We start from the raw sequence: 27,843 nt of genomic DNA, 5'->3' as shown, positions 1-27,843 counted from the left end.
ATTCTCCCACTAAAAAGTTATACCTGTTTGGGGCATCTGGCTGGCTCAGTCAGTGGAGTATGCAACTCTTTTTTTTAATGTTTATTATTTATAAGTAAGGGAAGGGCAGAGCGAGAGGGAGACACAGAATCCAAAGCAGGCTCCAGGCTCTGTCAGCACAGAGCCCAACATGGGGCTTGAACTCACAGACCGTGAGATCATAACCTGAGCTGAAGTTGGACGCTTAACCGACTGAGCCACCCAGGCGCTCCATGGGCATGCAACTCTTGATCTTGGGATTGTGAGTTCAAGCCCCAAGTTGGGTATAGAGATTACTCAGAAATAAAATCTCTAATAAAAAAAGTAAGGTGGGGCACCTGGGTGGCTCAGTTGGTTAAGCGTCCGACTTCGGCTCAGGTCATGATCTTACGACTCGTGAGTTCGAGCCCCGCGTTAGGCTCTGTGCTGACAGCTCAGAGCCTGGAGCCTGTTTCAGATTCTGTGTCTCCCTCTCTCTGACCCTCCCCCGTTCATGCTCTGTCTCTCTCTGTCTCAAAAGTAAATAAACGTTAAAAAACAAAAATTAAAAAAAAAAAAAAAAGGTATGCTTTTTCTAGACCGTTAAGAGCCCATAGCTATTACATGCTAAACTCTCTTAACTCTCATTTAGTTCTATAATCAGCCATATATTTAGTATTTACCATCTTTCTGTTTATCTTTCAGGTTAGTTTCATTGTCTGAAGCTTGTCTAGTATTTTCCTCAGGAAAATTCTTGGAAACAATATTCCAAGTTCCTACACACTAGTATTTGTGACTTTTAGAAATGAAGATTAGTTTGATAGAGTATAAAATCTTTGGCTCACATTTTGAGTACTGTAATTGTTATTCCATTGACTTGTCATAAAACTTCATCAAAGTCTGATTTTCTTTGTAAGTCACTTGGACTTTATGCTCAAAGGGTATTTTTCTTTTTCACTTGAATCTAGCATTTTATAAGCCTATTTGGTGTTGGCTGTTCTGGCTGCCCTTTCAATTCATAGCTTCAAATCTTACTGTATTTCAGGGAATTATTCTTGAATTGTAATTTTTAGCTGTTAACTTGTCCTTTTGGGATTTTCTGGGTGTGTGTGTATGATCCTATTATACATATATTGGATCATTTTTGGCCAAATGTGTATCATCTCTCAATTCTTCAAAAAAATTTTTTAATGTTAGAGAGAGAGAGAGGGCACGCGCGTGCATGAGGGGCGGAGGGGCAGAGAGAGAAGGAGACACAAAACCCAAAGCAGGCTCCAGGTTCTGAGCTGTCAGCAGAGCCCGATGCGGCACTTGAACCCACAAACTGCAAGATCAGGACCTGAGCTGAAGTCAGACACTCAACTGATTGAGCCACCCAGGTGTCCTTTTATTTTTTATTCACTCATTCATTCATTTAAACAATAATGATGCATTAAAAAAACTTTTTTTAAAGCAGGCTTCACACATAGCACAGAGACCAACATGGGGCTTGAACTCACAATCCTAAGATCAAGACGTGAAGCAAGATCAAGAGTGGGACACTTAACTGACTGAGCCACCCAGGCATCACCCCCACTCAGTTTTTTATATTTAGTAAACTCTACCCCCAAAGTGGGGCTTGAACTTACAACCCTGAGACCAATGGTCACATGCTCTACTGACTGGGCCAACCAGATGCCTCTCAATTCTAACTTTTTTTTTTTTTAACATTTACTCATTTTTGAGAGAGAGAGAGAGAGAGAGAGAGAGAGAGAGAGAGAGAGGAAAGGGAGAGGGGGAGAGAGAGGGAATCCAAAGCAGGATCCAGGCTCTGAGCCATCAGCACAGAGCTCAACATGGGGCTCAAACCCACAAACCATTGAGATCGTGACATGAGCCAAAGTCAGATGCTCAACTGACTGAACCACCTAGGTGCCCCAATTTTAACTTTTGTTTATAAATTCTTATTTTGAGAGAGAGAGAGAGAACAAGTGAGTGCGAGCAGGGGAGGGGCAGAGAAAGGGAAAGAATCCCAAGCAGGCTCTGTGCAATGCTGTCAGTGCAGAGACCAACACAGGAACTGTGAGATCATGACCTGAGCCGAAATCAAGAGTTGGACGTTTAACCAATATAGCCACCCAGGTGCTCCTCAATTCTAACTTTTAATGTTTCTCCCTCATTTAAAAATTTTCTTCTAATTCTTAGAAAACATTGATTATTCACTTGAGTTCCTTCTCGTTTAGTCTCCTTTTGAGTATCTTTCCTTATTTCTAGCACCTTAAGTTTTTCTGGTTGAGGTTGTTCTTATGCCTCATAAGAACTTATATTTTCTTAGTATTATCTAAATTTTAAAATAGTATAGTAGTACTGTAGTACTAGTAAATTTTAAAATGGTTCTTATCTGTTTTGTGGACATGCTGTACAGGTGTACGTTGCATTGTCTGTTAAGGATGTTATTCTAGTCTATTCTTTATCCTTGTGACCCTTAAAAAAATTTTTTTAATGTTTTTGAGAGAGAGCGAGCAAGCAAGCCAGGGAGGGGCAGAGAGAGAGAGAGAGGGAGAAAGAAATCCCAAGCAGGCTGCAAGAAGAGCCTGATGCAGGGCTCAAACTCATGAACCATGTGATCATGACCTGAACTGAAACCAGGAGTTGGATGTTTGCACCACCCAGGCGCCACTTCTATTGATCCTTTTATGTTCATTTATGTATGATTAGTTTTGTGAATGTGAGTCAAGACTGCTTTTCTGACATCAAACTTTAGAGCTCTTTTCTGTTTTTTCATAGTGTTAAAAAAATATGGTGGCTTATGGGGCCGCCTGAGTGGCTCAGGTGGTTGGGTATCCAACTTCAGCTCAGGTCATGATCTCACAGTTGGTGGGTTCAAGCCCTGTGTCAGGCTCTGTGCTGGCATCTTGGAGCCTGGAGCCTGCTTCCGATTCTGTATCTCTCTCTCTCTGCCCCTCCCCTGCTCACACTGTCTCTGTTTCTCAAAAATAAATAAAAATGTTTAAAAAAATTTTAAAAAGGTGGCTTAGTTTCTTTCATGTCCAGGCTATTGTCCCTACCTTCTTCCCTCCCTTTTATCTGAACCTTCTCTTTCCTTTGTCTCTATGTTTTCCATTTCTGTAGTTCAATCTGCATTCTATTTCCAAAAGCTTTGTGTTCAGTGAGGGGCTACATTCTGGAAGGGAATACTGGTTGGTTAATATAAACAATGATAGTGCCCGGTGCTAGTTATCAACTATTGCCTTAGTTCCAAAGTCATCCTTTCTGCCTACTCTTTGTAAATGTGTCTGAGCACTTAAAATTTTTCCCTTTGCCAGCTGTCAGGTTAACTTTTGTCAGTAGAGCAAGACAGACTTCTGCTTCTTACTCCGGTGTGCTTACTCAGCAGGCTCCTGCAGCACCCAGTTCCTGCTAAGCCAGGTTCTAAAGTGCAAATGAGCTTTGACTTGAGTGATTTTACAGCAGAGTGACATGTGAACAGCTTTACCAGGTACTTAAGAGGGCAGATTTCCAACATGTTCTCTGGAGAACCACCTGAACAACTGTTCTGTCATTCAGTAAACCACAGCTAAGCCCTTCCTCACAAGGTCTGGTGGTGATGGGGGAATGGGGATACTCTTCCTTGAGTACTCTATCTTAGCCCTAGGGTTAATGGCTATTCCCTACATCTGCTACTTTGATACTCTTCAGCGTTCTCTTTATTGCTAGTCAACTGCTCATTTCCCCAATCCTGTACTTTCCCTGTTGAAACTATGGTGTGGCTTTTCTCTCCTAACTGATCCAACCAGACCCTTTATACCTCATTCCAGACTTCTGTATTGACTGACTAGTTTTGTAAAACCACTCCTAATTTTCAGCTGTTCTCCAATTAACGCTCTAAGCCATCTAGAAACAACTGCTGCCTCTTTTGGGGGCTGTCAGATATCCTATGCTTTCTCCAATTTTTCCTGCACAAATGCTACCACCACCCAGGTATTATAGTTTTGTGGTTTGTTCCTGTTTAACACCTCACTTTGTTTTGCTGTAGGTAATGCCCATGGATTTTTTTCTGGTTCTTCGATTCCAGTTGCTCTGTATTCTTTATTATTTTGAAATAATTTCAGAGTTACAACAAAGTTGCAAAAATAATTCAAAGAATTTCTTTATATTATGCACAGATGTCTAGATTCTCATGTCACCATTTTACATTTGCTCCAACATTCTAATTATTTTTTCTTGAACCATATGCAAGCTGAAGGACTTGATACCATTTACCCATAAATACTTTATTATGTGTTTCCTCAAAAGCACGTTCTTTATATAATCACAATGCAATTATAAAGACTGGGCATGGGGCGCCTGGGTGGCTTGGTCAGTTAAGCATCTGACTTCGGCTCAGGTCATGATCTCGCGGTCCGTGAGTTCGAGCCCCGCATCGGGCTCTGTGCTGACAGCTCAGAGCCTGGAGCCTGTTTCAGATTCTGTGTCTCCCTCTCTCTGTGACCCTCCCCTGTTCATGCTCTGTCTCTGTCTCAAAAATAAATAAACGTTAAAAAAAAAAAAAAAGACTGGGCAATTAATATCAACAAATACTACTATCTAATCTATAACACTTATTCAAATTATAATACTGATTAGTTTCATAGCAAAACAAAATTTTTAAAATGTACATTGTTTTTCTCTCATCCAGTATCCAATCTGGGATTACATGCTTTTTTTTTTTTTTTTTTGCATAGGCTCCATGCCCAATGTGAGGCTCGAACTCATGACTCAGAGATCAAGAGTCTCACTGACTAAGCAAGCCAGGCACCCTGAACGTGTTTCCTTTAGTTGTCTTATCTCTTTAGTTTTCTTTAACCTGGAACTTTTCTTTCATGACAACATTTTTAAAAAGTAGACGCTACTTCTTTTGTAGAATCTTTTGTAATTCTTTAGTAAAACTTCAATTTGAGTGTGTGTGGTATTTCCTTATGGTTAGATTCAGGCTATGCATTTCTGGAAGGAGTTCACAAAGGTGAGGATGCATTCTCAATGCATCACATCAGAAGGCTTATTATATTTATTTCCCCCATGACTGGTGATGTTAATCTATTTTTTAAGTTTCTTTATTTTGAGAGAGAGGGAGGGAAAGAGAGAGAGCACGCACATGCAAAAGAGAGAGTGGGGTAGGGGCAGAAAGAGGGAGAGAATCCCAATCAGGCTCCATGTCGTCATTGCAGAGTCTGACATGGGCTCGATCCCACGAACCATGAGATCATGACCCAAACCAAAATTAAAAGTCGGATACTTAACTGACTGAGCCACCCAGGCGCCCATCTATTTTTTTAATAAAATAAAATAGAGTGAAATGCACATATACCAAGTATACCATTCTATGAGTTTTGAAAAATGCTCATAACTCCTCAACCTCTATAAAAATAAAAACTACCTTCTACAACAACAAGAAAGTTCCTTTTGCCCTCTCCAGTCAATCCCCACTTCACACAAGCAACCACTGTTTGGATTTTCTTTCCCACCATAGATTACTTGCTTATTCTAGAATAGGCACATAAATAGAACCAGATGGTATGTACCATTTTGTGTAATGGTACACTGAAACTCATCACGTTGTTTTATCAGTCACTCCTTTTTATTAACAAATATGTAATTCATTACATGATTACACCACAACTTTTCTATTCTTGGGTCAACAGATATTTAAACTGTTTCCAGTTTGGTGCTATTATGAATAAAATTAAAATAAATGAACATTTACCTTCGTTTCTCTTGAGTATCTATAAATAAATATCTAGAAGTGCTGGGTCATAATGTAGTTTTACAAGAAACTACCATAGCTTTTCCCAAAATGGTTAGACTACTTCATGTTCCTGTAATGTATAAGAGTTCCAAATGCTCTAGAATGTGACCGAATTTAGCGTTTTCAGACTTATAAATTTTAGCCATTCCGGAGCGTGGGTAGCAATATCTCACAATGGTCTTAATTTGAATTTCCACATTTCCCTTGCAACTAATGACAATGATTATTTTTTCCATGTGCCTACTGGACATTTGAGTATCCTCCTTTGCGAAGTATCTGTTCAAATCTTGCTCATTTTTTTCTTTTCAAATTTTTATTTAAATTCTTATTAGTTAACATACTGTGCAATATTGGTTTCACAAGAAGAATTCAGTGATTCATCACTTACATTCAACACCCAGTGCTCATCATAACAAGTGCCCTCCTTAATACCCATCACTCATCTAGCCCATTTCACACCCACCTCCATCAATCCTGTTTGTTTTCTATCTTTAAGAGTCTCTTATGGCTTGTTTCTCCCTCTTCCCTACTCCCTTGCATATGTTCATCTGTTTTGTTTCTTAAAATCCACAGGTAAGTGAAATCCTATGGTATCTTTCTCTGACTTATTTTGCTTAGCATAATACTCTAGCTGCATCCATCTCACTGCAAATGACAAGGTTTCATTCTTTTTGATGGCTGAGTAATACTCTATTATATATGTACACCACATCTTTATCCATCCATTAGTCGACAGACACATGGGCTCTTGCCATAGTTTGGCTATTGTTGATAATGCTGCTATAAACATTGGGGTGCATGTCCCCCTTTGAATCTGTATTTTTGTATCCTTTGGGTAAATACCTAGTAGCATAATTGTTGGGTCATAGGGTAGTTCTATTTTTAGTTTTTTGAGGAACCTCCATACTGCTCTCCAGAGTGGCTGCACCAGTCTGCATTCCCACCAACAGGGCACATCCTTTCTCCACATCCGTGCCAACACCTGCTGTTTCTTATGTTAACTTTAGCCATTCTAACAGGTGTGAGGTGATATCTCATCATGGTTTTGATTTGTATTTCCCTGATGATGAGTGATGTTGAGCATCTTTTCATGTGTCTGTTAGCCATATGGATCTTCTTTTGAAGAGTGTCGATCCATGTCTACTGCCCACTTCTTAACTGGGTTGTTTTTTGAGTGTTGAGTTTGAGAAGTTCTTTATAGATTTTGGATACTAACCCTTTATCAGGTATATAGTTTGCAAATATCTTCTCCTATTCTGTAGGCTGCCTTTTTTTTTTTTTTTAAGTTTATTTATTTTTGAGACAGAGAGAGACAGAGCATGAACGGGGGAGGGGCAGAGAGAGAGGGAGACACAGAATCGGAGGCAGGCTCCAGGCTCTGAGCCATCAGCCCAGAGCCTGACGCGGGGCTCGAACTCACGGACCGCGAGATCGTGACCTGAGCCGAAGTCGGACGCTTAACTGACTGAGCCACCCAGGCGCCCCTGTAGGCTGCCTTTTAATTTTGTTGTTTCCTTTGCTGTGCTGAAGCTTTTTATCTTGATGAGGTCCCAACAGTTCATTTTTGCTTTTGTTTCCCTTTTCTCCAGTGATGTGTCTAGTAAGAAGTTGCTCAGGATGAGGTCACAGAGGTTACTGAACTGTGTTCTCCTCTAAGACTTTGATGGTTTCCTATCTCACATTTAGGTCTCTCATCCATTTTTAATTTATCTTTGTGTATGGTATAAGAAAGTGGTCCAGTTTCATTCTTCTACATGTGGCTGCCCAGTTCCCACAAAACTATTTGTTGAAGAAAGTATTTTTTCACCTGGATATTCTTTCTTGCTTTGCTGAAGATTAGTTGACTATATAGCTGTAGGTCCATTTCTGGGTTTTCTGTTCTGTTCCACTGATCTATATGTCTGTTTTTGAGCCAATACCATGCTGTCTTGATGAGTACAGCTTTATAATATAGGTTGAAATTCAGAATCATGGTGCCTCCAATTTCATTTTTATTTTTCAGGATTGTTATGGCTATTCAGGGTCTTTTATGGTTCCATACACATTTGAAGACTGTTTGTTTCAGCTTTGTGAAAAATGCTGGTGGTATTTTGATGGGTATACATTAAATGTGTACATTGCTTTGAGCAGTATACACATTTTAACTATGTTCTTCTAACCCATGAGTATGGAATGCTTTTCCATTTCTTCATAACCTCTTCACTTTCTTTCAGAAGTTTTATGTAATTTTCAGAGTACATATCTTTTACCTCTTTGGTTAGGTTTATTCCTACATATCTAACTGTTTTAGGTGCAAATGCAAATGGGATCAGTTCCTTGATTTATTTTTCTGCTTTGTTATCGGTGTATAGAAATGCAACAGATTTTTGTATATTGATTTTATATTCTGCAACTTTGCTAAATTCATGTATTAGTTCTAGCAATTTTTGGTGGAGACTTTTGGGTTTTCTACATAGAGTATCATGCTGTCTGCAAATAGTGAAAATTTGACTTCTTCCTTGCCCATCTGGATTGCCTTTTATTTCGTTTTGTTGTCTGATTGCTAAGGCTAATAAGACTTCCAGTACTATGTTAAATAGTAATGGTGAAACTGGACATCTGTAATCTTGTTCTTAACCACAGGAAAAAGTTTTCAGTTTTTCCCCACTGAGGATGATATTAGCTGTAGGTCTTTTGTGTATGGCCTTAATAATGTTGAGGTATGTTCAATCTCTACTTTGTTGAGTTTTTATCAAGAATGGATGTTGTATTTTGTCAAATGCTTTTTCTGCATCTATTGAGAGGTTCATTATGGTTCTCATAAATCTTGCTCATTTTTAAAATACCGAGTTGTTGGGGTACCTGGCTGGCTCAGCTGGTAGAACATGTGACTCTTGATCTTGGAGTCATGAGTTTGGGTCCCACATTGGACATAGAGGTTACTTCAAAGAAATAAAATACAGTAAAAACCTTGGATTTCAAGTAACTTGTTTTGCAAGTGTTCCATAAGATGAGCAAATATTTCTAATAAATTTTAACTTGATAAATGAACGATGTCTTGCAATACAAATAGTACACGATGCCAAGCGTCACATGATCATAATTGACTCAACAGTTCTCTTTTGCTCGCTGCAGATTGTGGGTGATCGTCTCCCATACTTGGATGCTTGGTCTCAGAGGCCACAGGTTTTGGCAAAAATCAGTGATTTTTCAGAACACTGGAAGGTGCCCACATCTGGCACTAGCATATTTTTTGTCACTTTAAAGCACCTATGGACAGTCCTTTGCTTTTCCATGTAAGAGTAAGCTCAAGAATGATTTGCTTCATTCTAGGCCAGGCTACCTGCAGATATAGACCCTTTCCTCTGCTGCCTTATTGCCAGCTACATTAAATACAGTGTATGACAAGAGTTTATTAATACTGTCCGGTAGTCAACATCGGTGCCAGTGTATACAATGGCCCCCATGCACAAAAAGGTTGAAAAGGCAGGCAGGGAGGAGGAGGAGATGATTACAGTGAAAGTTAAGGAAATCATCGTGGGGTGCCTGCATGGCTCAGTCAGTTAAGCATCCGACTTCGGCTCAGGTCATGATCTCACTTTTCATGAGTTTGAGCCCCACATCAGGCTCCCTCCCTCTCTGCCCCTTGCCCACTCGCACCCTCTCTCTCTCTAAAATAAACAAAAGAAAAAAAAAAAAGAAAACCATCAAGAAGTAAGAACAAAGTTTGCAAGTTGCTGAAATTGCAAGATTTTAGAAGACATCTACATCTGGGGGCGCCTGGATGGCTCAGTCGGTTGAGCGTCTGACTTCAGCTCAGGTCATGATCTCATGGCTTGTGAGTTCGAGCCCCGTGTCAGGCTCTGTGCTGACAGCTCAGAGCCTGGAGCCTGCTTCAGATTCTGTGTCCCCCTCTCTCTGCTCCTCCCCTGCTTGTGCTCTGTCTCTGTCTTTCAAAAATGAATAAACATTGAAAAAAAAAAAAAAAGACGTCTATGTCTGCATCATGTCTGCAGAGAAGGAGGAGAAAAAGGTGGATGAATCCTTCACTTCAAATGAGATTAGGGAGATGTGTAAAATGTGGCAAACAGTGCAAACTTTGTAGAAAAGCACCACCTCAATAAAGCTGTAGCAGTGCGAGCGACGAATCTGCTTAACAACAATCCAATATCACATTTCTGTAAAATCCTCAAAAGGAGGCAAAAGCAAGTGCCATTGGATAGGTTCCTCGTTAAAACTGCATGAAAAGGAAACGATTCCATTGAACCAATAGACAGCAGTGATTCCATTAGTGATAGTGAAAGTCATCCAATAACCCTCCTCCTCCTCTCTTGTTTCCCTCATACCAACCACAAAGGTTTTCAAAGGTAAGTGCCAATTATTTTTCTTTATATTTTGTATTTTATTTTCTTTATATTTTATATTTATATTTTGTATATTTATATTTTGTATTGTATTTTTGTATTATATTTTGTATTGTATTCTTTATATTTTGTATATTTTGTATTATATTTTGTATTTTGTATTATATTACAGTATTGCAATAATTTTTATATGAATATTTTTGGGTTGTGGGATGAATTATCTGAGTTTCCAATATTTCTTACACGGAAATTCGCTGTGATATACAAGTGCTTTGGATTACAAGCATGTTTCCAGAATGAATTATGCTCACAAACCATATATATATTTACTGTATATATAAAATATTGTCTTTTTATTATTAAGTTGTAAGAGTTATTCATATTATATATACAGGTCCATTTTCATATATGTTTTGCAAATATTTTCTCAGTCTGTGAGATAAGCAGATGTTTTACATTTTGATGAAATTTGATTCATCAATGTTTTTCTTTATGGTTATTGTTTCCTATGTCCAAAGAAATCTTTTTCTACCCTCTAAGCCATAAAGATATTCCCCCAAGTTTTCTTCTAGAACCTTTACAGTTTTAGGCCATACATTTGGGTCTATAAATCCTCCCAAATTCACTTTTTTGTATGCTGTGAAAAAAAGGGGGAGACGGGGAGAAGGAGGGAGGGGGCAGGAGGGAGGGGGCGGGAGGGAGGGAGGGAGGGGGAGGGGGAGGGAGAGGGAGAGAGAGAGAGAGAGAGAGAGAGTGTGTGTGTGTGTGTGCATGTATGTATATATAGTTCTTTCTCCACATTTCTTTCTCCGTTGGTCTGCTTTAGCATCTTTGTTGAAAATCAAGTGAATGTATAAATGGAAGTTTATTTCTAAGCTCTCTCTCTATTCTGCTCCACTATTGGACTATCCTTATAATAATGTAACATTATCTTTTTTTTTCTCTTAATTTTAGAGAGAGACAGCACAAAGCAGGGGAGAGAGGCAGGGGGAGAGAGGGGGAGAGACAGAGTCAGAGAGAGAGAGAGAGAGAGAGAGAGAGAGAGAGAGAGAGAGTCAGTCTCAAGCATGCTCCATGCTTAGCATGGAGCCTGACTTGGTACACCTGAGCTGAAATCAAGAGTCAAGACACTCAACTGACTGAGCCACACAGGTACCCCCATCATTAACTTGATTATCAAAGCTTTACACTAAGCTTCAAGTTAGGTAGTGTAAGTCCTCCAATTCTTTTTCAAGATTACTTTGGGTATTCTAGAGTCTTTAAGAAAAATTTTTAGAATAATTTTGTCCATTTCTATAAGAAAGCATACTGACTGATATTGTGCAGAACCTGTAGAAATGATGTCCTAACAATGTTGGGTCTTCTAATTCAAAGCCTCCCGTTCACATTTTTCTTTCTGTTGTCAATTCACTTCCCACTGGGGATGCCACAGAACTGAAATAGTCCTTCTTATCAAACCATACCAATGAGGAGTATAGAACCTAGTTTAAAAGGTATTCATAAAAAAAAAAAAAATACTCTTAAGCAACTTCCACTTTACCCCACATTTCTTGTTTGCTGCAATCTCTTTTTTACCAAAGCAAGCAAAAACAAAACTAATAAAGAGACCCAAATAGACTTCTTTACTATATGCTCTGCTGGCTATGGTCATAATGTAAGACATATTTCTAAATAAACATTCAAGTCATATATAAATTACAATTTTATAGTGGGTTAGTTTAATTATGTGGAGGAGTGCCTGGGTGGCTCAGTCAGTTAAGCGTTCAACTTTTGATTTCAGCTCAGGTCATAATCTCATGGTAGTGGGATTGAGCCCCGTATTGGGCTCCGCACTGAGCTTGGGATTCTTTCTCTGCCCTCTCCCCTGCTAGCTCGCTCTCTCTCTCTCTCTCTAAATAAGCATTAAAAAAAGTAGTTTTTAATTATGTGGAATAAAATACAAAAAGAAATGTTTTATAATAGGAATACAATTAAACTTAAAAAAAATTATTTTGAGAGAGAGCAGGAATGGGGGAGGGGCAGAGAGAGAGGGAGAGAGAGAGGGAGAGAGAGAGAGGGAGAGAGAGAGAGAGAATCCCAAGTGTAGATAGTGCAGAGCTTCATGCAGGGCTCAAACCCATGAACCATGAGATCATGACCTGAGCTGAAACCAAGAGCTGGACACTTAACCAAATGAGACACCCAGGTGCCCCAAAGTTTTTTGTCATTGCTAGTTTGATGAGGACTTTAGCCAAGTTCCCAAAGCATGATGAGCAACAGAGGTTTTTATTAATCTTTCCCACTAGTCTTTCTTATATTTGCTAAATTTATTGAATAAATAATGAAAGTTATAATTTAGTGTCATAAGTCTGCACCACTTAATATTTAGAACATTCTGGACAAATATTCAATACATCAGGGAAATATAAACCTTTCACAAATAAAGTTTTGAAGAACAGGTGCCTGGGGTAGGAATTCACATTAAAAAATAACATTTAAAGGATCCCAGAATGGGGCCTCTGGGTGGCTCAGTAGATTTAAGCATCTGACTCTTGATTTTGGCTCAGGTCATGATCTCATGGTTCCTGAGATGGAGTCTTGCATCTGGCTCTGTGCTGACAGCACAGAGCCTGTTTGGGATTCTTTCTCTCCTTCTCTCTCTGCCCCTCCCCTGCCTGCCCACGTGCTCTCTCTCTCAAAAATAAATAAACATTAAAAAGAAATCTAGAAAAAATAAGATAAAATGGCCCCAGAACATTTGCTAGACTTGGGAAAAGAGGAGATGACACCTAAATTTGACTCTTAATCAGTTGGCCTTATTAATATATTAAAACGGCTGTCACAGAAGTGACTGGCTAATCGAATGTGCTACTTAAAAATGACTAGGGGCGTCTGGATGGCTCAACTGGTTAAGCGTCCGACTTCCGGTTCAGGTCACGATCACATGGTTCATGGGTTTGAGCCCTGTGTTAGACTGTCGCACTGTCACTGTAGAGCCTGCTTAGGATTTTCCCTCTCTCTCTGTCTCTCTGCCCCTCTCCACTTGCACTTTCTCTCTCTCTCAAAAAGATAAATTATAAAAATAAATAAATAACTAGAGCTGCGCTGTTCAATATGGTAGCCACTACCTACATGTAGTTGTTGAGCAGCATTCAGGAAGTGTGTCATTTATACTGAGATTATACTACAAACAAGTAGAGGATACACAAAGGATCTTGAAGATCCAGTACAAAAAATAACATAAATTATCTCAATAATTTAAAGATATCAATTACATATTAAAATGTTAATAATTTGGATATATTTTGTTAAATAAAATATACTCGACTTTTTTTTTAAGGCACACTAAAAACTCTACTTTAGGTTGAAAGGGCAAAAGGCATATTAATTCAACACACAATAGCAAAGTTTTACTTATATATAGGAAGGAGCTTAAATACTCACAACTGCATGTTTATAACATCACAATTATTTTATATAAGAGGGAAAAATCAAGAGAAAAAGACCTCTTACGATAACTGGAGAAAGACAATTTAACATGCAAGACCATTTTTACATAATTTGAATACTGAATTTTGAATGTTAAACCTTATAAAACAAAGGAAATTAAGAACTTTTTAAAGTTTCGAAGGCATAAAGATGAAAAACATGATGATGTGCCAAAAGTTACATAGGAATTTTGGTCATTAAAAAAAACAACAACAAAAAAAGGAATTTTGGTCATTATCTTCATACTAATCAACTCCATCTAAAAACAATAAAAATCTAAAGTTAGGGACTTCCTTTTTTAGTAATTTCTTCAATATTCTTATTATTAACAGGGTCTTATATTTATGGCATTATTTGTTAGGTTTTAATTAAACATCTACACTTTGATACTTACAAAGTCTTCCTCTTCGAACTGTAATTTTTCCACCTTGTCTTCTTTCTTTTCTTCTCTAATCTCTGTAGGTGGCTTCTCCTGAAAGGCACAGCCTTTCCGGGAGTGGAAGCTGCCATTCCAGTGGCGATGGTTCCCTGTGCCACCCCCACTACGCTGGCTCATGCCATCATGACCTCGGGAGGAGCCATGCCAACCAGATAGATTCCCTGTGATTCCAGCATATGTTCCCTTAGAGACACCAGAGTCCACAGAATCGTGGCGGAACAGGGAGGGCTGATGCCAGGAATCTGGAATAGTAAGGAAAAGTAACACATTACATTTTTGCTTCCTGATCTGATTTACAGTACTACCAAAAGCACTTTAGGGGATCTTTTAAAATAAAAATAAAAGATTAAGGGGCACCTTGGTGGCTCAGTCAGTTAAGCATCTGACTCTTGATTTCGGCTCAGGTCATAATCTCACAGTTCACGGGATCGAGCCCTGCATCGGGCTCTGCACTAACAGTATGGAGCCTGCTTGAGATCCTCTATCTCCCTCTCTGGCCCTCCTCCACTTGCTCTCTCCCTCCCTCAAAAAATAATAAACAAACAAACAAATAAATAAAAGATTAAGCCCACAAAAAAGAAATCACAAAATACATCTTTTTCTTTTATATAATTTCTATATGAAATCTTCCAAATAAATAAATGACATAGGAGAACACAAGAATGTTAGAAAGCCAATGTAACTGAATAATGACAATAGGAGATCTAATTGAAAAATATGTTTAAAAAACATCATCATTTCAAGATTATGGACAGACTTGCATCCCTCAATGTGGGCTTGCTCTGAGTAGTTTAAATATAGTCATGGAAGTTGGGCATGGCTTACCTCCTGTAGTTCGTAGAGGTCCATTGTTAAAAAAGCCATCAGAGGAATTATGTCGACGACGGCTTACTCCAAATCTACGGTCTCCTCGGGGTAGGTGTTCTCCGTGTTTTTCGAAGGTGGCTGTAGGTGACTAAGATGATAAAGTATAGAGAAGCAAACAGTTAAGATAATCAACCTCAGTATCTTAGGTTTCGCATCAGCCTTTTAGAAAACAAGTAACACTGGCAGAAACCCCATTATGAGCATATGGGCCATAATAAGGGTACTATAGGCCCATGAGTTAGAGAAGTCCTAGGTTACATACTCAATCATTAACTCATTTTCTATATTCCAGAACGGGAGAGATACTCATTTATTTGCGTGAGAGAGTGAACAAAAACCCTGTTGATATCCATAAATAAGACCTCCAACTTTACACTTAAAGATATTAAGTTAATATTGCAACAGGAAAGGAGAAGATGCTTGCTTTCAAAAATTCTCAGGGCGCCTGGGTGGTTCAGTTGGTTAAGTGTCCGACTTTGGCTCAGGTCATGATCTCATGGTTTGTGAGTTCGAGAGCTGCTTCGGGCTCTGTGCTGACTGCTCAGAGTCTGGAGCCTGCTTCGGATTCTGTGTCTCCCTCTCTCTCTGCCCTCCCCCACTCATGCTCTGTCTCAAAAATAAAATAAACATTAAAACAATTATTTTTAATTCCTAAACAGCTTTATTACTTCTGTAAGTTATTCTAGAATTGGAGAGAAAGAAATGGTTTAAATACCACATCACCTTGAGGCCTTTAACAACTACACAGTTTTTATAGTTTTATAAAACATTTAGTTCTGAATGTCACTTAATATTCATAACAGTACTATAATTTGGCATCATTCTCATTTTACTCATTTACACATGAAGAAAGGTCAGGGAAAATAAGTCTTTGCGGTTACATCATGAAAAGGAAGCAGTTTGAGAAATACAGATGAACTCTCATTTCCCTCCCTATTCCAAATAATTTTATTCTAGAACATTCTTTAGTTTCCAATGAGAGAACAAAGTCTAAGAAGTTGTGAAAAATATGGATATATTTGACAAAGGCTTAGAGGAAAACTACAGGTTGGGGCACAGACATCTTTGCATTTATTTTCTTATTATTAATATCCTCACCAACACTTGGTATTGTTAGTATTGCTTATTTTAGCCAATTCTAATGGGTTACAAAGATTTTTCTCCTTTCTTCCAGAAGTTTTATGGTTTTTAGCTCTTTAAATTAGGTTATTATCCACTTCAAGCTAATTTTTATGTGTATGATATGAAGGTTGAAGTCAAGGTTCTCACTACCCCCCACCCATATTTATATCCAGTTCTAGAACCATTTCCTAAAAAGACTATCACTTCTACATTAAATTACCTTGGCATTTTAGTAAAAAAATCAACTTACTATACCTATAGGACAATTTCTGAATATTCTATTCCATTGCTTTATGTCTATGCTTATGCCAATGCTACACAACTTTGTTTATTGTAACTTTACTGGCAATAGTCAAACCATATTTCCCAATTCTTTTTACTTACTTCACTGTGCTAGATTATCTTTGCAGATAAGATCTATATACTTTTAAATGCTTTCCTGGATCTCACAACTACTCCCTCAGACCCACCATCCCCAAGCCTTGGGTCAGAATTATGCCAATTATGAGATCTTGGGAATTTCAAAAGGGCAATTCAAAATGAAGTTCAGAGAAAAAGGTTGTGGGTCTAGGCAGATAAGTAGTATCTGTCCCAAAAATCACATTTAAAAATAGGGAAGATGGGCCTTTTTTTTTTGAGATTACCAATCAACTTTGTCCCTCCTTGGGAAGCATTTTGAAGTTTATTAACTTCCCAAAGGTTTCTTTTATCAATAATTTAGGCTGTTCTTCTGTGTACTGTGACTAGGACTACTTTACTTCATATGAACTGGCTGTTTTCGTTTGTCTTTATTCCTAATTCAACACACATTTTCCCCTGAAATCGTTAAGCAGATTATTATCTCTAAAACAGTTTCTATTTTTTTAATATTTATTTTTGGGAGACAGAGTGTGAGCAGGGGAGTGGCAGAGAGAGGGGGACAGAAAAGTTGAAGCAGGCTCTGCACTGACAGCAGTAAGCCCAATGCAGGGCTCAAACTCACAAACTGTGAGATCATAACCTGAACTGAAGTTGGACGCTTAGCCAACTGAGCCACCCAGGTGCCCCTAAAAGAAAATTTCTAAGATTTAATCTGAGATCCACATAGTAGTCAATCAATGCCTTTCCCTTTTCCTTCTCATCTGTTATTATACACAAATATACATTCATTCCAAAGGTCCATTTCCCCAAAAAAAACATTTCCCCTTTACCCCTGCCCCTTTGTACCTAAATAATAGGTAAGCAAATATGTTTTAGTTCCAAAGTGTAGTGCACCTAATCCAGGAAATCTTGTGTGCCACATGAGAAAAGCTTAGCATGTAATGAAAAATGGGGGGTGGGTGGGGAGACACACTTGGCAGTGTCAGGGCACACACTGACTGACTTAGACTGCCTAATTATTTATATCCTATTAAAAGAAATGTGGTAAGCTGATGAAAACACACTTTAAACCCTCAGGCAAGGCTGAATATACAAAAAACACTTAGACTGTAAAAGAGAGGCTGTCAACAAGTTGGAGATAAAACTGTTATTTGGAAAGTTACTATAGGAATGAAGAACAGTACCTTAGCTGACTGTGGTGTTGAGAAATTTAGCCAAGCAGGAACAAAGTCATGCTGCGCCATTTAGGTCCAGTGTCTCTTTTCAGCAAGGTGAGGCATCCAACCTCATGGCCAGGATCTGAAAATGAGAAAACTCTAATCACTTATGCTTGCAAGACCTGGATACCAATGTACAAAAGAATCTGATTACTCTAAGATCCTCTCTTTATAAAAAGACCTACCCTCTGAGCCTCTCTAAGACTACTTATCAGGCATACCTCAAAGTTCTAAACAGGAGCAGCAGTCCATGAATATATGAGTATGAAAAACACATGAACAGAAAAAGGTGACATAAACCTGGAAGGTTATGAATTCTTGAGTTTTATGAGAAGAACCTTAAGAATAAACACCTGGGGTGCCTGGGTGGCTCAGTCAGTTAAGCATCTGATTCTTGGTTTTGGCTCAGGTCATGATCTCACGGTTTATGAGTTTGAGCCCTGCATCGGGCTCTGCACTGACAGTGTGGAGCCAGCTTGGGATTCCTTGCTCTCAAAAAATAAACAAACATTTTAAAAACAAATAGCGAAAGGTTTGAAAAAACCAAAAAGAATAAACACCTAGTTAAAACTACTGATTCTTATGAAAAGAGATTAACCTGCTTCAGGTACTCAGGCAAATTGTGAAAAAGCAGTAGAAAAGACCTTCCTAGAGAAGGAAGATGCGATCTCTCAAGAGTTATTCTTGGGGTGCCTGGGTGGCTCAGTGGGTTAAGTGTCCAACTTCGGCTCAGGTCATGACCTCACAGCTTGTGAGTTCGAGCCCCGTGTCAGGCTCTGTGCAGACAGCTCAGAGCCTGGAGCCTGCTTCAGATTCTGTGTCTCCCTCTCTCTGTGCCCCTCCCCAACTCACACGCTCTCTGTCTCAAAAATAAACATTAAACAACAAAAAAAGTTATTCTATTTAGTTCACATTAATTTCCTCCAACACCCACTAGCATCAGTTTTCCTAAGAGATCCATTGGTGTCTCTAAACCATCCCACTAAAGATCTCCAAAATTAAATACACCAGAAAACAGTATGTATTTTCCATGATACATATACATACACAGTCTTCTTCCAAAATTAGATATAGGAGAATATTTACCCCAGAGTGTAACCTCTGTGGTCCTGTTTCCCAAACTCCTTGAGTCTGCCAGCTGGATTTCCCACGAGGTTGTCTTGTTAAAAGGGTGCTTAAATAGGCTGGCCAGCAGCACGCCTTGTGATAAAGCACAAGGAAGCCAGACTCTGTGTGGATCACTCTCAGTCCCCTCAATTGCTCATCTTTAACTATCTAATTCCTGACACGTTTCCAAAAAGGGGAAAGGGAAAGGGGAAGGGGGAAGGGGAACATAAAAAGTATTTGTTACATTTAAAAAATGGGGGGAAGGGGAAAGAGCTGTGTCTACGTTCACCTCATTCAACTTCCTTGAGTGACGGCACTATGATGTTGTTTAAATAGATAATACATGGACATCTGCACATTGAGTGCAAACACTGTTCATAACAAGGTCATAGCTAGAAAGACAGGTTAACTCATGTGTGGGCAAATAATGCCATCAAAGCAATAGTCAAAAATATAACATTAAAGAGTTATAAAAGATCTTCTGAACAATCAATTCTAAAGGCAAAACATCCACACGACAAAGTCCTTAATTTACAAATCTCATTATTCCTACACAGCTGCTAAAAAGTATGCAGATATTTATATCTGTTTTAATATTCAAAATCTAAGGGCATAAGAAATCTTGTTTGTTTTTAATCAGACAAGAATTTGATATATGTTTCCCTCTAAAGAATAGCAGCTCTCAAGGCAAATTTCTTTGTTATATAAAGCTCCCAAATGTATCTTCTATTTCTTTGGTCTTCACTATTTATAAATTCACAGCAAAATTAAAACAAGCAGAAGGAAAGAAGTTAAGGAGTAGTTAAGGAGTAAAACAGTTCCAACGCTGAGGTTTTTCTCTCTTCAGTTTGCTGTATTTCACTTGTTCTGCCTCTCCTGAAGACTGAACTGAGCTGGAGGGTACTATGAAGAATCTTCTACTGCTTCAGTAGAGTAGTCACTTTTTATTTTGGATCCATTTCCATCATTTTTCAATCATTTAAAGGCCACAGGAATCTATCACTATAAGTGAAAAAGCAAAATAACACTGTATCACAAGAGGCAAAATCATTATTACATATAATTGGTAAAATGAGACGCAGTCAAATGATCAATCAATAAAAGGTATTAGTAGTTAAAACTTTTAGGTCCAACTTAGACATTAATTTAATGTGTCACCGCCTATAGCAACAAAAAAACTGGCTATAATTCTTTTAAGGATTTTAGACAAGTCAGCTGAACAGTGTCTGTTGTTTTATATAACCATACCTGTAATTAGTTATCAAAGGTAATTCAGAAATGCAAATTAATGAGGTCGTTAGAGTTAACATTTTCTCTCCTACATGAGAATAACTTGCTCTAAGTAATCAAAAAGCCATATAACTTGCTTATTACCACAGTCATCAACTAATACCAACCACAGCTTGATCCTTAAAAATAAGACATCTGTCATAGTATTCCTGATATATGATACATATTTTTAGATACCTAGTTATCAACTGAGAGGCTTAGGCTCTTAGGCTCTGACTTACGATATGCTGTAAGAGAGAACACAAATATTTCTTTGGCAAATTCCCATCATTCTTCCAGGGGCTAGATAAAAATTTTTTGATGTAAGAGGAGGCTTGCATCTGTAGGCAATTCTGGTCTACACTGGTACAAAGTCTAGTTTTGGAGGATATTTCTCATATAATAAATTGGCAGCCTTGCTCTACTATTTTAAGTTCACGGGTATAGGAAATACCAAATTCAGGGCAGTAAATACCTCTGTGAGGAAAGGAAAGGAATCAAAAAGAGGACTTGGATGGCTTCAATTACATCTGTAATACTTTATTTCTTAAAGTGAGTGATACATACATCACTACTCACTCTACACTTTTTTTTTTTTTTAATTTACCAGCTTATTAAAGAATATGATAAAGGATATGAATCAACAGCCAGCTGGAAGACATGCATAAGGTGATGAAAGTATGCAGAGCTTCTAAGCTCTCTCCAGGTGCACCACTCTCCCCAATCTCTATGTGTTCACATTCTCTACACTTTTTATATACTTAAAATACTTGAAACAGTAGTAACAGAACAAGCATATAGCAAGTTATGTATTGGGTGATGGGTATTGAGGAGGGCACCTGTTGGGATGAGCACTGGGTGTTGTATGGAAACCAATTTGACAATAAATTTCATATATTAAAAAAAAAAAAAGTTATGTAAAAGATTGGCATGCAGCAGCACCTGGGTGGCTCAGTCGGCTGAGCATCCAGCTTTTGATTTCAGATTGGGTCATGATCTTATGATTTGAGAGTTTGAGCTCCGCATCGGGCTATGCACTGACGGTGCAGAGCCTGCTTGGGATTCTCTTTTGCCTTCTCTCTGCCCCTCCCCCACTTCTCTCTCCCTCTCTCAAAATTAAACAAACATTAAGAAAAAAAGATTGGAATGCAATTTATAATGTACACACACACACACACCCCAATCACCCAGAGTATATATATTCCTTCAGTACACATAGAAGTCATAAAAACTGACCTTATACTAGCTAGAAGTCTCCAAAGAATAAAACATTCTGTTCTCTAACCATACTGTATTAAACTTAGAAAATGACATTCTTTTGCAGTTCCCATTCTCCTTCCCCCTCCTGAAAAGATCCTGTCCAAAGTCATTAGGTGGGGTCAAGCAAGGTCAGATCTATAGATCTACGGCAGAGGCCCATGTCAGGGTGCTGGGGCCTAATCAGGATGTGAAGTGTGTCCACGAAGGGTGGAAGATAGGGTAATGTGTGTATGGCAGCAGCCCAGTGAAGAATGTCAGAGCCTGCTGTTTCCTGTTAGGAAACGTAAGGCGAAAGTCCTAGGAGGAGGGTAGCCCAATTCAAAGTGCAGGAGCCTGAGTAGAATAAGGAAGCCATCCTGGCAGAGGGACAAGGCCAAGCAAGTTGAGGACTTCCATGCAGCAAGATGCTTTGCACAGGTATTGTAACCTGGGTGAAGTGAGGAAGGAATTAATGTAAGGGAGGAGGTGGTAACTGGAGTTTAGTTACATGCTGGGAATTGATCAAAAAGTAAAAAGTATTAAAGAAAAACAGGAGTCAGATTTCTTACTGTGGGAGAAAGGAGGCAATGACAAAATTTCAAAACACATAGAATTACAAAAACCACTATGAATACATCTTCAGTATAACTGGTAGAGCAGTACTTAATGGAAAATAAGCTTCAAGAATACTTTTTTATGGACTTCAAGCTGTATTACAAAGCTGTAATCATCAAGACAGTATGGTACTGGCACAAAAACAGACACTCAGATCAATGGAACAGAATAGAGAACCCAGAAATGGACCCACATACGTATGGCCAACTAATCTTTCACAAAGCAGGAAAGAATATCCAATGGAATAAAGACAGTCTCTTCAGCAAGTGGTGCTGGGAAAACTGGACAGCAACATGCAGAAAAATGAACTTGGACCACTTTCTTACACCATACACAAAAATAAATTCAAAATGGATGAAAGACCTAAAATTAAGACAGGAAGCCATCAAAATCCTCAAGGAGAAAGCAGGCAAAACCTCTTTGATCTTGACCGCAGAAACTTCTTACTCAACATGTCTCTGGAGGCAAGGGAAACAAAAGTAAAAATGAACTATTGGGACCTCATCAAAATAAAAAGCTTTTGCACAACGAAGGAAACAATCAGCAAAACCAGAAGGCAACCAACAGAATGGGAGAAGATATTTGTAAACGACATATCAGATAAAGGGTTAGTATCTAAAATCTATAAAGAACTTATCAAATTCAACACCCAAAAAACAAATAATCCAGTGAAGAAATGGGCAAAAGACATTAATAGACACTTCTCCAAAGAAGACATCCAGATGGCCAACCGACACATGAAAAAATGCTCAACATCACTCATCATCAGGGGAATACAAATCAAAACCACAACAAGATACCACCTCACACCTGTCAGAATGGCTAACATTAACAACTCAGGCAACAACAGGTATTAGCGAGGATGTGGAGAGAGAGGATCTCTTTCTCTGGTGGTGGGAATGCAAATTGGTGCAGCCACTCTGGAAAACAGAGGCTCCTCAAAAAATTAAAAATAGAACTACCCTATGACCCAGCAACTGCACTACTATGTATTTACCCAAGGGATACAGGTATGCTGTTTCGAAGGGGCACATGCACCCCCATGTTTATCGCAGCACCATCAACAATAGCCAAAATATGGAAAGAGCCCAAATGTCCATCGATGGATGAATGGATAAAGATGTACACACACACACACACACACACACACACACACACACACACACACACAAAATGGAGTATTACTCAGCAATCAAAAAGAATGAAATCTTGCCATTTGCAACTACGTGGATGAACTGGAGGGTATTATACTAAGCGAAATTAATCAGAGAAAGACAAATATCATGACTTCACTCATATGAGGACTTTAAGACACAGAACAGATGAACACAAGGGAAGGAAAGCAAAAATAGTATAAAAACAGGGAGGGGGACAAAACATAAGAGACTCTTAAATATGGAGAACAAACAGAGGGTTACTGGAGGGGTTGTGGGAGGGGGGATGGGCTAAATGGGTAAGGGGCATTTAAGGAATCTACTCCTGAAATCATTGTTGCACTATATGCTAACTAATTTGGATGTAAATTAAAGAATAAAATTTAAAAAAACGAGAAAAGATACTGAAAATACTACATATAAAACAATATTTGTGTTAAAAAAAAAAGATAGTTGCACAGCAATGTGAATGTACTCAATGCCAATTCACCTAATGCCACATACACTTAAAAATGGCTTAAAAGGTGGAGTGCTTAGGTGGTTCAGTCGGTTGAGCATCCGACTTTGGCTCAGGTCATGATCTCACTGTTTGTGGGTTCGAGCCCCGCATCGGGCTCTGTGCTGACAGCTCAGAGCCTGGAGCCTGCTTCGGATTCTGTGTCCCCCTCTCTCTCCGCCCCACCCCTGCTTGTGCTCTGTCTCTGTCTTTGAAATATGAATAAACATAAAAAAAATTTTTTAATGGCTTAAAATGGTAAATTTTGTTATTTTACCACCAAAAAAAAAAAAAAGGGAAAAAAATGTAGACAATATATTTGTTATTGCTTGATTAGCCACAGAGTGTTTCCAGAATGCTACACAAGACGTTGATAAGGGCTGCTTTGAGGAAGGCAGCTATGCTCACCACTATACCACCAACGCTGGCAAGGGCTGCTTTGAGGGAAGGGAAAGTGGGGGTCATATTTTCTCTGTATATCTATGTATACCTTTTGGACTTTGAACTATGTGAATGCATTAGCCAGCAACAAATAAACAAGATAAATTTTAAAACAAAAAAAAAAAAAAACAAAAAACCCATACATCAACCAAAAAACTTATATCCATAATAGTGATTTTTCAAAAATGAAGGGTATTGAATTTTTTTTCTTAAACCAGAAAATAACATGTTAGAACACTATTAATGAAAACATATCACAAGTAAACTGAATTTTATTGGTAACAGTTCAGATAAAATGGGAAAAAATAAAGAAAATCTATCAAGAAAAAAAAAAGAATATTTAAATAAATGAGAAAAAAAAAAAGACTAGGGGCACTTGGGTGGCTCAGATGGTTGAAGGACTCACCCTGGATTTCAGCTCATGTCATGATCCCAGAGTTATGGAATGGAGCCCCACATCAGGCTACACATTCAATGTGGAGCCTACTTGAGATATTCTCTCTCTCTCTCCCTCTCCTCTTGCCCCTCTCCCTTGCTTCCACTCTCTCTTTCTTTTAAAAAAAAAAAAAAATTTTTTTTTTAACGTTTATTTATTTTTGAGACAGAGAGAGACAGAGCATGAACAGGGGAGGGGCAGAGAGAGAGGGAGACACAGAATCTGAAGCGGGCTCCAGGCTCTGAGCTGTCAGCACAGAGCCCGACGCGGGGCTCGAACTCACGGATCGTGAGATCATGACCTGAGCCGAAGTCGGCCGCTTAACCAACTGAGCCACCCAGGCGCCCCTCCACTCTCTCTTTCTTAAAACATCCACACACACACGACTAAAACCAAACTGACACAAAACATTTTTATCAAGATGATGGAAAAAGAACAGTAAGGGATGCCTGGGTAGCACAGGGTTAAGCATCTGACTCTTAATCTTGGCTCAGATCATGATCTCACGGTTCATGACTTCGAGCCCCACATCAGGCTCTGCGGAACCTGGTTGGGATTCTGTCTCTTCTCTCTACCCCTCCCTCCTTGTGCGTGTGCGCGCGCACGCTCTCTCTCTCTCTCTCTCTCAAAATAAATAAATCATTTTTAAAAAGAAAAAGAGCAATAAAGCAAACCAAAAGGGGTGCCTGGGTAACGCTCAGCCAGTTAAGCATCCAATTTCAGCTCAGGTCATGATCTCACATTTGTTGAGTTCAAGCCCCGCATCTAGCTCTCTGCTGTCAGTGCTGAGCTCACTTCAGATCCTCTGTACTCTCCCCTCTGTCCCTCTCCTGCTTGTTGTATGCATGCGCGCTCTCTCAAAAATAAATAAAAATTTAAAATAAAGCAAACCAAAGAAACAGAAGCAAAAAAGGTAAAATAATAGAGATGATTTATAATTAATTTATAGTTACAATAAATGCAACAGATTAAGAAATATTATGAGCAAAATAATTATCATGAGCAATTTATATGCTAATAAATTTGAAAATCGTACACCAGATAATTTCTATTACATGATGAATCTGGCATAGTAAAAAACTTAAATAGACCTGTATATACTGTTACACACACCAAAGACACTTAAATGTGAATCAGAAAATGCCCCTTTTCAAAAGGGTCTGAGGTGAAGAAAGGAAGCTGAATCTCTGCGTGCAATTTGCTCTTGGTTAGCAAAGAGGTGCCTTGTTAGTGAGCTGGGACAGGTTGGTTAGCACTTTGGTCCAGAACTAAAGTTTGGGACCAGACTGCACAAAAGGAATAGCTAATTCAAGGACAATCCCTTGATTTGATTCAGTGGCCCAGTCTAGAGATTTTTAAAATCACGACTGATTGCAAGACACTCTGGGAAAGACCAGCATTTAATATAAACAAATCAAAGGAAGCCAATTCACACAATATTTAGGAAGGAAAATAAGCAGGACTTCATAACTAATGGGATATGGGAGTGGGTGTAAAGGAGAAACAGGCTCATTTCTAGTTTGTACAACTACATAGATGACCATAATATCATTTGCTAATATAGGGAATAAAATGCTGACTCTTCCTTCAGTGTAATTCAGTTTTTGTTTTTGTTTTTTAAGATTTTATTTTAAAGTAATCTCTACACCCAACATGGGGCTCAGACCCACAACACTGAGACCAAGATTTGCATACTCCACCAACCGAGCCAGTCAGGCACTCCTAGAGTTGTTTTTATATATGTCTATACCTACAACTCCCAGTAATAAATGTAATGTCCATGTAATAGGTTTTTATGGAAAGACGTAACTGCTACATGCTTTTTGTCTTAAAGAATTTTGGCTTAAGTCACAGAGAATGTGAAATTCAAGGCAGGGAGATGAACCACCTGTTAGGTTATTAAGCTGTTAGACACAAAGGAAAAATGCCTCAATTTTTTTTTTTTAATTTAAAAAATGTTTATTTATGTTTGAGAGACAGAGACAGAGTGTGAGCGGGTGAGGGGGAGAGAGAGAGGGAGACACAAAATCCAAAGCAGGCTCCAGGCTCCACGCTGTCAGCACAAAGCCCGACGTGGGGCTCGAACTCACACACCGTGAGATCATGACCTGAGCCGAAGTTGGACGCTCAACCGACTGAGCCACCCAGGTACCCCCCAAAAATGCCTCAATTTTAAACATGAGCAGTTCCTTTGCAGACCCGAGTAGGCATGTTCCTCCAGTCTTCCAACTGATGCTTATATACCATCTTTTCAGTCAATTCTCAATTTCAAATTTCTGTAACAGACTCCCAGTTGAGGCAGTGATTGCAGAAGAAATATTAATTGGCAATGCTTTGCTACTGGTATGAAAATTCTAAAGCTATCATATATCTCTTAACAATTCCCACCATCCTCAATAAACACCACACCTAGGATGTAAAGTTATTATATAAAAGTGTGATCCGTGCACGCATGTGCAAAGTATGTGGTCGGGAGAAGATGGATGACAAATGGGAGTGTTTAGTAAAAGGCAACAAATAAAAGAAGATGAAAAGAGGTCAGATAAAAAAAAAATTCCTGTTCTGAAAGCTAAAGACTAAAGAGAAACACGATAAAATGCCAATAATGGTTTTATTAGGATGGTGGAACTATGGGCATTTTGTTTTATCTTCTTTATTAGTCAACATTTTTGGAATGAAATTACTTTGTTCTGCAATTTTTTATAAAATTTTATAAAGTTCTCTGCTGATGCCTTTTGGAGCTGTGGCCATTTTTCTAGAGTGAGTAATTGAAGGGGTTTCTGCTTAACCACTGACAGATTCTGAAAAGGAAAAATTTCATCACTTAAAATTTTCTTAGAACTTTTTAAAAACATTGTACAAGACTAAATTAGAGGGGAAATTAAGATTTTAAAAAAATATATTATATATATATTACATATATATACTTTATATATATAGTTTATTTTCAGAGAGACAGTGCACGTGGGGGAAGGGCAGAGAGGGGGACACAGAATCCAAAAAGGGCTCATTGTTGACAGTGGCAAGCCTGACGTGGGGCTTGAACCCACGAAATGCAAGATCATGACCTGAGCCAAAGTCAGATGCTTAACCAACTGAGCCACCAAGGCACCCCATAAGATACATATTTAAAAAAATTTTTTTTTTCAACGTTTTTTATTTATTTTTGGGACAGAGAGAGACAGAGCATGAACGGGGGAGGGGCAGAGAGAGAGGGAGACACAGAATCGGAAACAGGCTCCAGGCTCCGAGCCATCGGCCCAGAGCCTGAAGCGGGGCTCGAACTCACGGACCGCGAGATCGTGACCTGGCTGAAGCCGGACGCTTAACCGACTGCGCCACCCAGGCGCCCCAAGATACATATTTTTAAATATGAGACATCAAGTATGTGGTCTGGATCTCAGAAAGGTTTGTTCTGGAGACAGAATTTTGGCAACTATCAGTATCTGGTAGATGATGCTTAACTTCAGAGGAGATGAGATCTAGGGAGACTATATGGATATAAATAG

General features: G+C 38.8%; 1 protein-coding gene across 2 annotated transcripts in view; it reads right to left on the bottom strand.

The window, feature by feature from the left end:
* GPBP1L1 (GC-rich promoter binding protein 1 like 1) overlaps positions 1-27,843 on the bottom strand; it is a 67,312-nt gene that overhangs the window by 17,887 nt on the left and 21,582 nt on the right. For both annotated transcript variants that reach the window (XM_049618644.1, XM_049618643.1), the window contains 4 exons: positions 18,664-19,686; positions 17,545-17,659; positions 14,837-14,966; positions 13,967-14,253 (listed from right to left, as the gene is read on the bottom strand). In XM_049618644.1, coding sequence (XP_049474601.1) covers positions 13,967-14,253; positions 14,837-14,966; positions 17,545-17,604 — 477 coding nt within the window. In that variant the 5' untranslated portion in view covers positions 17,605-17,659; positions 18,664-19,686. The remainder of the gene's footprint in view (positions 1-13,966; positions 14,254-14,836; positions 14,967-17,544; positions 17,660-18,663; positions 19,687-27,843) is intronic.

This window comes from Panthera uncia (genome assembly GCF_023721935.1).
Source record: "Panthera uncia isolate 11264 chromosome C1 unlocalized genomic scaffold, Puncia_PCG_1.0 HiC_scaffold_4, whole genome shotgun sequence".
Taxonomy (NCBI): domain Eukaryota; kingdom Metazoa; phylum Chordata; class Mammalia; order Carnivora; family Felidae; genus Panthera; species Panthera uncia.
This window is presented reverse-complemented; position numbering and strand designations above follow the sequence as displayed.